General features: G+C 39.1%; 1 protein-coding gene across 1 annotated transcript; it reads right to left on the reverse strand.

Moving 5' to 3' along the window:
• Positions 1 to 4,129: 4,129 nt before the first annotated feature.
• Positions 4,130 to 7,644, reverse strand: FAM177B (family with sequence similarity 177 member B). Its single transcript, XM_028104677.2, is given in 4 exon segments — positions 4,130 to 4,309; positions 4,586 to 4,683; positions 7,122 to 7,189; positions 7,481 to 7,644. Coding segments are annotated over 4 exon segments (510 nt in total).
• Between the last annotated feature and the right edge of the window lie 4,126 nt (positions 7,645 to 11,770).

Here is an 11,770-nt window from a genome sequence, read left to right on the forward strand (position 1 = left end):
ACCGTAAGGGAAGGCAACCTGCATTCTTTCAGAGGAAAAGAAAAATAGATTGAGAGTATATTATTTACTAGATAAAATTCACTCCTGCAAATATTACACTTTGGTTTGCCTAATTGTCTAGAATCAGCACTAAGTGGATATCTTCCAGGGTATAGCTAATTTTTAGGAAAAGTAGAGAGTAAAAAAGAGTCCATCGTAGGGTCTGTTTGAAGCAACTTAACAAATAAAGCAAAGAGGGTTTTAGTATGATCTGACACCCGAGGTACAAATGACCAATGCTTAACTGGTAGGCTTAGCCACTTTCTCTGCCATATCAGAAGCTCAGATTTGCTTTATCTTGAAATTGGACTAACAGGGCCTGTCAGATGAAGAACTAAGACTGACTCCTTAGTGGGGATAAACCATTCAGACTCCTTCAACTCACAATTCTTATCAGTATTAATAATTATAATTAATATTATGGTTTAGGTACCTAATTAGAGCCATATGTTTTTCCTCAATTTTCACATTTTATCCTTAGAATGCTCCTGGGGTGTGTCTGCCTAGTTCACTTTAATCCTCTTCTGAGAATCTTGCTCACCCAGAAGTAGGTCCTATATTCATGTTGCTGCTACATGACTCCACTTCCCTGGTCACAATTGATCAGAAGATGGATGGTCACCTGAGCAAAAAGGGCTAATCAGATTCTATGTCCTGTATGTTTGGAATTGGGACTGAGAGGCAGACTAAATGCTATTGATTTGGTACCAAAAGCAAAAGTAAACAAGTGGGACCACATCAAACTAAAAAGCTTCTACTCAGCAAAGAAAACTGTCAACAAAATGAAAAGACAAATGGGAGAAAATATCTGCAAATCATATACCTTTATAAGGGGTTAATGCCCAAGATATATAAAGAACTCATATAACTCAATAGCAAAAAAAAATCTGATTAAAAACATGGGAAGAGCATCTGAATAGATATTTTTCCCAAGAAGATATACAAATGGCCAACAGATATATGAAAAGTTGCTCAACATCACTAATCATCAGGGAAATGCAAGTTAAAACCACAATGAGATATTACCTCATTCCCATTAGAGTGGCTCATATCAAAAAGACAAGATAAAGCAAGTATTGGTGAGGATGTGGAGAAAAGGAAACATTTGTGCATTCTTGGTGGCAAAATATATTGGTGCAGCTATTATGGAAAACAGTATGGAGATTTCGCAAGAAATTAAAAGTAGAAGCACCACGTGATTCAGCAATTCCATTTATGGGCACTTATCCAAAGAAAATGAAAACACTAACTCAAAAAGACATATGCGCCACGTTTATTGCAGCACTATTTGCAATAGCCAAAACACAGAAGCAACCTAAGGAACCATGAATACATGAATGGATAAAGAAAATGTGGTACACACACACACACACACACACACACACACACACACACACACACACACAATGGAATATTATGTAGCCTTGAAAAAGAAGGAAATCTTGTTATTTGCAACAACATGGATGGAACTTGGGGGCAGTATTATGCTAAATGAAATAAGTCAGACAAAGAAAGATAAATAATACATAATCACACTTATATGTGAAATCTAAAAACCAACCAACCAACCAACAAAAACAAATAACAAAATCCAGACTCATAGATACACTGAACAGATTGGTGGTTGCCAGAGGTGGGGGATGATGGGCGGGTGAAATGAGCGAAGGTGGTCCAAAGGTACAAACTTCCAGTTATAAAATAAGTGTAAGTATCAAGATGAGGTAATGATAGAGCATGATGAATATAGTTAGTAAAACATTATATATTTGAAAGTTGCTAAGAGAGTAGATCTTAAAAACTCTCATCACAAGAAAAAAAATGTGTAACTTTGTGGTGGATATTAACTAGACTAAATCTGGTGATCATTTCATAATATATACCAATATTAATCATTAGGTTGTACACCTGAAACTAATACAATATTATAGGTCAATTATATCCCAGTAAAAATAAAGTTTACAAAATAAAAGAGCTATGCAGTGATCTTTCTTCCTCATGTAAGAAAGTTGAGAAATGGAGAGAATATTGCTTATGTATATGTTTGCTGAATTTGTTCTAGACCTACTAAAATTTATGTGCCCTTGGGGTCCATGAGATACTTCAGTATCCCTCCAAAAAATTCTTTTTTTGTTGCATAAGCTAATTCAAATAGAATTTGCTGCCTGTATCAAATCTGTTTTACACATAGGAACATTGTGAAGTTGAGTCACTTGCACAGGGCCATCGGGGTACAAAGGGGCATCAGAGCTGAGATTAAATCAATATCATATTGACGCTTGAGCCCATCATTTACCCCATCCTGCCACTAGGAAAAAGTGTTTCCCTTTCTCAGCTGTCTTAGGAGGCTCACACCCCTTAAAGTTAATTGTGGCCACGTGACTTGCTTTGGTGGAAGAAACATAATCAGAAGTGACGTGATTTATTCTTAGTGGAGACGTTGATTGCTGGTGCTTAACTGTCCACTCCAACTCTGCTTCAGCAGCCCTGAGCACATCACAGTATGGAGGAACCAACCATAAGATCAAAGACGCATGCACCCCTGAGCCAACGCTCTGGGAAGCCACCTGAACTGACAATGGACTTCTCATGAGAAAGAAATAACCTTTTGTTGTTTCAAGCCACTGAGCTTTTAGAATTGTCCAATTATGCAGCAAAACCTTCCTTATTCTCATGTATCCAACCGATGACACCTTATTCCCAAGGCCGCCTTCTTGATTTCATATCAAATCAATTCCAACTTCCCGTTCTCTTACAGCTATTATTTCAGTTACACATGACTGCAAAATAAGCCACTCCAACACTTAATAATGATTCATTATTTCTCGTGATTCTGCGGATTGACTGGACTCAGCCGCCGGGTTCATCTGCTCCACACAGGATAACAGAAGGTCATTTATGTGGCTCCATTTGGTGAGGAGCTTGGCTGGGACTGGAATATGTGAGACAGTCTTTCATCCTTGGGAATCTATTTCCACGTGGCCTTTCATTATGGAGAAGTCTAGCCCAAACTTCTTTACTATGTAGAGTTTCTAAGAGGACAGGCTCCCATTTGCAGATGCGTCACACGTGCTACTGTCTCGTTGGCCGAAACAAGTCATGTGGCCAAGCCCAGCGTCAACGTAGATGGGACAGTACCAGGGCGTGAATTCCAGAAGGCTCTTTGGGGATTTTCAAGGTAACAGTCTATAACAGCCACTAATTAAGCATTAACATTGAATATTCACGGTTTTAAAAGTGTTTTCCCATTATCCCGTTTTGTTTAACAGTAAACCTTGAGGAACAAATATACGCCACCCCTATTTTACAGAGAAGGGGACAAGGGCTCAGAAATCTGGACACTCAGCTAGTATATGGTAAAACTGAGACTTGACCTCGGGTCTTATTACTGCCACTCCTGTGTTTTTCTATCACAGCGACCTCTCGTCAGCACAACCTGTGATATCCAGCTATGATCTCTATGTTTGATCTTTCCAGGTTTTGAAATTTTGCTGACAAATAAACAAAATCATCCATTTTTCAAATACTTTTTATAGAGCTTAGATTATTGTTTTTAATTGTGTGGGGGGAAATGCACCCAATTCTCAGACTTTGATATATTGTAACAAAGTTACTAGCAATGTTTGCTTATCGTAAAGCAAGCCCCAGCTAAGCCAGGGTGGCTACTGGAAAGCACACACCTTACATCAAACCCTGAAAGGGGACTTGTTTAGACTTCATAATGCCCAAAGTTTCTTCTGAGAACAGCTTCTTTTCTGCACCCTAGCCCCACGATGAAGAGTTTCAGTCCAAAATTGCCAGATCCAAATTCCTTCAGGCCTTTGCATTTATTTGCAAACATCAATAATAAGAGATCACAACTGACTAGCAAGACTTGCACTACGGTGGGGGGGTGGAGTTGACTTGGGGGGACTCATAAAATTGAGAAAGCAACCATAATTCTCATTACTGCTTGCAATCACTGGATGCTGGAGAATAAATCACAAGGAGACTAAGATCAGATCTGGCTTAGAAGCACAACCTCTGTGCTGTTGCCATGGGTCATCAGTGGCAGAGAAACAGACATTCAGAGGAACTACAGTCCTGGGGCCCATTATGAGCTGAAATCTGCTGCCAGGCCCTCCCCAGATGAGGTGCTCCACTGAAGAACACCCTGGGCAATGTCTTGCCTGGTTCCATACTCTTGGCCCCCAGCCTCCAGGTGACACTTTTCATTAGGAACCTTGGCTGGCTGGGCCTTTGATCCATTCTCGTCACTTTCCTTGTCACTTTCCTGGTATGGAGAGAAATACAGAAAAGTTTAACTGCAAACCAGATACCTCTGAACTCCCCCTTTTGCAGAGACACCCCTGTAAGAAGCTTCTTTATTTAAGTAATCTCAGGCTTCATGGTCAGCCAACTTCTGCAACCCATCTCATGACATTCAGACTGCACACAAGAAAGGCAACTATAAAGTATCATGGAGTGAAATTGTACATGATTACCAGGAGGAAGAATAATTTATATGAAGTGGAAGCAGCCAATCTTCCCCCATAAGGATGTCACATACCTTATCTTGTGTTCTATACTACTCATTTAACACATACTGATATTTGGGTTGATTAAGACCAAAGAAGGTAGCAAATCTTCCACCAAGGAATTCACATGCTAAAAGAAAGAATAAGAGCTTTGGTAAGCTGAATTAATAACAAACTTAGAGTCAATTGAAGGGGTAAGAGTTTACACTTGCCTGCAGGTGATCCATTACTACACTTAACTTTAAGGCTGACAAAAGATTTCAATTGCTCTAGACTCTCAAGAATTTCTAGGACTCAAAAAGAATGGTTAAATCTTCTATCTTCACATGGGATTACATCTATAAACTATCCTTTCCAGATGGGTATGCCAGGAGAGATTTTCAAAATACTTAACTACCCAGGGTCAGCGTTGGTCCTGATCAATCAGAATAGATGCTTTGGGTGTGAAAGTTAGGGATAAAGGTTTAACATTAATAGTGTTTTCCTGAAGATGTCTCCTAGAAATGTTTTTCTTTAAGATTATAAATTTCTGACACCCACCCCCTATGACACAATTTTCTGATCCCCATGACTGATTCCTCTTCTTGGGATGTTGCTCATATCGCACATCAAAATGGGGCTCTCCATTTTTTAATGTGTTTTATCTTTTCAAAAATACTGTAGCTCTTTAATCTGTTTGCCACCGTGCCTGGTACGTGTGTGTAAAAGAAGTTTCTAAAATATTAGAATAAATCCTGGGAAGTTTTCCTGTTTATGACCTACTAGAATTGTAAGTTGAAAACACTCATTACAGTTTCATCTGGGTGTCAGTTCTATCCAGAGTTTCTGTGTGGAGCCCAGGGTGCTGCCTGCCAGCATATTTGTGCTTCCACTACCACCTGGAAGCCCCACGCAGATGCGCCTGAACACTACGGTCCTGCTTGGAACCTGGAAGCCAGCTTGATTCCCCTGTGTCCCATCCTTGCCATCTTAAGTCAAAACCCAACATGGAAATCACTGCAGCCCCTGTTCTCCTCCACATTTTCATCTCGCTGTATTGGGTTTTGCTTTTTTTCACCAGACCTAGTCTCCTAAGGCTTTCTCTCTCCAAAACATTTCACCTCTTCAGTCTTTCCCCAACTTCCCCCAACTAAAGCTTTTTCCATAAGCTTTCTGGAAGACAGCATTTTTTCTGCCAATGTATTATGGTTGAGGCAAGATTAGTGTCTTCACCTAGGTTCCCAAAGTAACTTCCAAATCCCTAACCCTTTACCCTGATGTGAAAGTCCTTTAAGGCTCATACCATCTGACTAAATCACCTCATCATTACTTTTTACTGTAATTAAAGACTTTTCTCCCCTCCCCTGCCCCCAGTGACTTTCATGATCCCCGTACTGAGCTTAGCCATACTTTCATAGCACTCTGATGGTATTGCCTCCATATGTCAGCATTACTGAGTCTCCCCGTCGGTAGTCCCTATGCTCCTTCTACCCTGGTGATTGTGGCAACAAATTATAATTATAGGCATGTTTACTGGCCTATAATATCCATTGAATATTGAGTCCCTTGAAAGCAAAGACTGTCATTTGTCTTTGGGTTCCAGGGACCCGCACAGTGCCAAACACGATTGGCACTCAATAAATGTTCATTTAATGAATGAAGATCAGTTCCTCAGAGATATAACCATACTTCATATTTTCTCAGATTTTTAAAGTTGTTTCCTCCTCGTTGTCCATACAAGCATATGAAGGTTAGAAGGAAACAAGTAATTAATTGTCACAATTGTGTTTTAAAGAAAATTGGTGAATGTTGAGCAAAATAAAATTTAGTATTTCATCTGTTATAAATAGCCACTTAGGCCATTCACTGTGTCTCTGGGGAGGGTCAATAAAGTTCTTATTCATAACAGAGTGATCTTGATGAGGGAACTTGGAACTGTGTCATATTACAATAGTTCAAAAAAAAAAAACTTGGAAGTTTATTCCGATAAAGAGTCAACTGGGAATGGGGAGAGGCTTCAAATATTTGCAACTCTGTCCTATGAAAGAGGAATCTAGGCCTGTTTTATATGGTCTTAAGAAAGACACCTAAGATCAATGGAAATAACTTTAAAAGAAGACAAAATATAAGGTAGAATTTACTAAAAAGAGTTGGAAAGAGATGGGAGGGTCTGCCTAAAGATGTGAGGTTCTGGGCGCCTGGGTGGCTCAGTTGGTTAAGCGACTGCCTTCGGCTCAGGTCATGGACCTGGAGTCCCTGGATCGAGTCCCTCATCGGGCTCCCTGCTCGGCAGGGAGTCTGCTTCTCCCTTGGACCCTCCCCCCATCTCATGTGCTTTCTCTCTCTCTCATTCTCTCTCTCTCTCTCAAATAAATAAAATCTTTAAAAAAATAAAAATAAAAAAAAGATATGAGGTTCTATGCCTTTGGAAATGTTGAAGCATAGATTGAGAACTGACCAAGTGGTCCCTTCTCCAGGATGCCATGGTGTAGATTAAACTATTGGAAGCCCTAACTCTGAGGGTCTGTTAAGTCTATCCTTGAGTATTTAGGACAAAATAAATGAATAAATAACCTTGGCAATACTTACTAGAAAATGAGGTGCTTGCTATTTGCCCTGTCCAAAACCATAGATAGGGCCCCCATGAAAGTGTAGACCGAAAAAAAACAGAGAGAGAGAAATCAAGTCAGAGTAATTATTAACAAGAATGGTGATACAAAGTGTTTCATGTAGAGGTTTCAAATGTTTTATAGTATATTCCATTTTCTTTCTCATAGAGAAGGAATACAAAGTTATCAAAATTATGAGTTGACTATAACTGGATCTAGAAAGAAAACCAAGGGGAATAAGGAGTTAGCTTAAAACTGTATTTTCTACAAACCTTGTCTGGCTTAATCTCTCATTTAGTCAGCCCCCATGTTCACTTATATTGACACTCTAAGCTTACAGGATCATGTATTGAATTCGTTTCCTGTTCCTTTTTTTCTTCCTCTTCGTCTTCCTCCTCCTCTGTGCTGTATTCTTCCATGATGTCTCCATCAGTGAAATGGATAATTCTTTTGGGAGATCTACTCTTCTCTAATTCTGACTCCTGGAAATTGTCTTTTTCCATAAGAAAATAAAACAACTAGTGAATTAAAAACAGGGCACCTTAGGGCACGTTGCCCTGGGCAGTGTTTATGTAGCTGAGAGGTGTCTAGTTATTTTCAATGGATGGTAAAGCTAGAGACTTCAGGTGTAATCATAGCTGTGATCCCATCAATTCTTCAAATTCAACAAGGACTGTTCAGTTCTGTATCAAAATGGAAAAAATTTAATTAGTAGTGAAAATGTGAACCTTGAGTCTCCAAACAAAAATTTCAACAGGGTTCCCTTACCCCTTATTAATTATAAAACCAACAAATACTGGTAGGAAGAGGCCATTAACCTGTGGAAATTTCCCAATTATTTCAATAAATAGTGAGAGGCAATATATGTAGTGATTAAGAGTACAGGTTTTTCACAAAGAAGAAAAAAATTGCCAAGTATACCTGGTAAAGGACTTATTTTCAGAATATGTAAAGAACTATTATAATTCAAAAAGTAAAAAACAACTCAATTGAAATATGAGCAAAGGAGGATGCCTGGGTGGCTCAGTTGGTTAAACATCTGCCTTCGACTTGGGTCATGATCCCATGGTCCTGGGATGTAGCCCTATGTCAGGATCCCTGCTCAGTGGGGAGTCTGTTTCTCCCTCTCCCCACTGGCTTGTGCTCTCTCTCTTGCTCACTCTCTCTCTCTCAAATAAATAAAATCTTTTTAAAAAATCCTATTACTTAGTATCTCTGTGCCTTGGTTTCCTTATCTATAAAATAAGAATAATACAATTTGAGTGTATGTTTGACTATAGTACCAACCTTATAAAATGAGAATTCAATGAGTAAAGACACACCGTGGAATTAGAACAATTCTTAGGAAATAGCAAGGGTTTAGTAAAAGCTAGCTATTATTAAGTACTTATCACATAATAGTGTATACGTTAGATACTATTCTAATGTGGTAAGCACACTATTGTCTTAATTAGTACTTAATATGTTTTAAGATTATATCAGCAAATATGGCAGACTGAGTTGATATGAAAGACGTCTTTCCTGTTCCAAATACACAAAATTAAACAAATAAAAATGTTAAATCAAGCTGTACTAAGGCAGTAAGAGAGACACAGAGACCGTAAAAAAGGAAGGCTAGGTATCAGCAAAAGAAGGAAACCTTAAAATCCTAAGAGTGAGCTAAAGCTGACATGGTTCCTGAGGGTTTCAGAACTAGATATAGGTGTTGGGGTCGGGGGGGGTGCCTAAAATTTTAACACAGGTGCAGAGAGGAGAGCCCATCACAGATCCTGTGAGTGTGAGGAGGCGAAGTGAAACACCCGCATAAAGCCAAGATGATAAAGTACAATCTTATCTATAAAATCTGGACTAGGAGACCTGCCTACTGCTTTACAAAAGTGGCAAAGTAATTTGTCATCTCCTAGCAACATGGGTAGAAATAATCACCTGAAAAATATTGGAACCCCAGGCCAGTACCAAATGCCAGGGTATGTGGCCGAATTCATAGTCCTCCTGTGGTATGAGGACCCAAAGTGAAGCTGCAGGACCTAAAGGCAGCCTAATTCACAGAATCTGTCGGAAGCAAGCACAAAGCCCCCCTGGAGGGAACTGTCAGCAAGACAGGGTACGCCAGATCTCCACTAAAAACAACCCTTACTGAGGAGGCACTTGCAAAAACTTACAAATCACAGGAAGAAACCAATCGTCTTGAGGAGGAGTAAACAGATGAAAAAATTGGGAGAGTCTTCACCCAAGAGTTAGGAGGAATAGAGCAACACAAAACTTGAAAATGAATGTTTCATGTATTCAAAGGGATAAAGGAAACAAAACATAATATCTAAGAGGAACAGGTTGATTTGAAAAAGAACTGAACAGAAATTCTAGAAATGAAATATATAGTCAATATAGATAGGTTGGATGTAGGTTGAACAATGAAGAAATCTCTCATAACACGGCATAAAGAGGTATATATTCCATTAACATGAAAGAAAAGTTTTGAGGTGAAGAATGGGTGAAAAAGTTCAATTCCTGTTGATTGGGTGTTCAGAAGAAGTGAATAGAAAAAATGGGGAACATAATGTTTGAAGAGGTAATGGCTATGAATTTTCAATATTTGAAGAATAACATAAATTCTCAAATATAGGAAACAGAGAATCCTAAGGGGTAAATAATAATGAAATCAAACCTAGACCATGGAAATTACAGAAAATCTTAAAGTTTACAATAGAGAAGGCAGGTTACTCACAAAGGAATAACAGACTAGTGACTGGCTTTAGATCAGCAACAATTGAGACCAGAAATACATATGTTTATGTATATATGAATATTCATATATTTATGTGTTGTAAGGGCCACGGGCAGGCTGCCCCAAGATAGGCCACTTTGGCATATTGATTATTTAAATAAAAGTTACTTAAGAGCCAGCCTGTGGGAGAAGGACACTCAAACTCTCCTCTGTCCCCCTGAAAGCAGGAAATCTATGTGAAAAGTACCCTCCCTGGGTACCAGAGTAGGAAATTTAGAGCCAAGAAGACTGTACAAACAACCCTTGTTACTTTTTACTAATTTACTATCCCAGCCCAAAGTCTGTTTAGAAGTCCATACTAATTGAAGCTCTGAAAGTTTTGTTTGTCCTGTCAATGCTTCACAGATTTATTGTCTCTCTGTCTAAAAAGTACAAAATCTGCCAGCCTTGGTCATTTCTCTGGGTCTCAATTTCATTATTGGGTCTCTGTGTGCATGTACTAGAACTTTGTTGTTTTTTTTTCCTCCTGTTAATCTGTCTCCTGTAAATTTAATTTTTAGTCCAACTGGAAGACCTTGAGCATAGAAAAGAATTTTTCATGCCTTCAGTATATGTGAATAAATCACCAGATCTTACTGGTACAGTGCTGAGTTTATGTCATTGGCAAAGGTGAGAGTTGCACAAGGCCCATCAAGGGTTAAATTTGTCTTCCTGCAGTAAGGTGATGTGATACCGGCCCAGCACAGGGGCTTCTAAGGAGATTTGAGCAATACACAGGGTTTTCCCTGCCTGACTTAGTGACCGTATTGCAACAGGGCCTCAGCAAGAAATAGGAAAAGTTGTTACCATTTAGTTTCTGATGCCAAAGAGCAGCAAAAAGTAACCATTTTAATTTGGTGTTTAAGACCAAATTATCAGGGCCATGAGAAATAAAACACATCCTACAACAGTAATCAAAAGGAAATGAAAACGTTTTTAGAGACAACTCACCTACCTTTATCCCTCTGCTTTTCCTTTCATTGCTTTTATTCGTTATGTTTGGCTTTGAAAGTAGTACAAAATTTGGTCGTTCGGGAGATGATAAATCAATGAAACTCAGCTGAGGCCATACAGAGCCCTCAAATATGCTGACGTGGACGTGCTCTAGTGTGTGTCTTACAGGGTGGAACATGTTTGAGTTGTGGGAAGGTCAGTTACATTACACAACGGCATTACATAAACCCAGTGGCCGTTAAACTTACCAGGTTAGAAGCATCTAAGGGTCTTTTAAGAAATTCTAAGGGTAGACCACACCCCAGACCACTTAAATCAAAATCTCTATGGGTGGGACATGGGCATCAGTTATGTTTGAAGCTGCCCAGGTGATCCCACTGTGCAGGCAAGTTTGGGGACCAGTGCCCAAAGAAGTAGGAAAAGATTTAATAATTTGGTGTACATTGAGCTAGTGCCAAGACATCTTGTGTATTTTTTTTCAAGAGGGCTTTTTGCATTTTGCTTTCTGAGCCTTCCCCCCAACCTTGCTCCAAGCTAAAAAGCTTAAATATAAAAAGTTTAATAAGGCCTAACAGTCCCACTATCATTTACTGTACATTACTCCTCTGAAGACCATCTCCCAGTTCATACATTTCCAAACCAAGTGAAGTAAACCATCCCCCATATACCTGGCTTAACTGTTACCTGTATTACAGATTAATGATACCTGTTGGCTCTCTGAAGAAAATACTGATTTGGGTTCTTCATGATAATAGTGTTAGGAGTTAAATAGGCATTTATATCTTTTAATTCAAGGGGGCTCAAAGGGAGGGAGGAAGGAGAGAAAAAAAAGACAGTGAGAGACCTAGCTTATAGTCGATTTAGTGAATGTTTTTCTGCCACCTAATGGACTTTTTGGGATGTGCTATGCA

This window comes from Eumetopias jubatus, unplaced genomic scaffold, assembly GCF_037043125.1.
Source record: "Eumetopias jubatus isolate StellerSeaLion01/CBP00866 unplaced genomic scaffold, mEumJub1_p1.0 scaffold_12, whole genome shotgun sequence".
Classification (NCBI taxonomy): domain Eukaryota; kingdom Metazoa; phylum Chordata; class Mammalia; order Carnivora; family Otariidae; genus Eumetopias; species Eumetopias jubatus.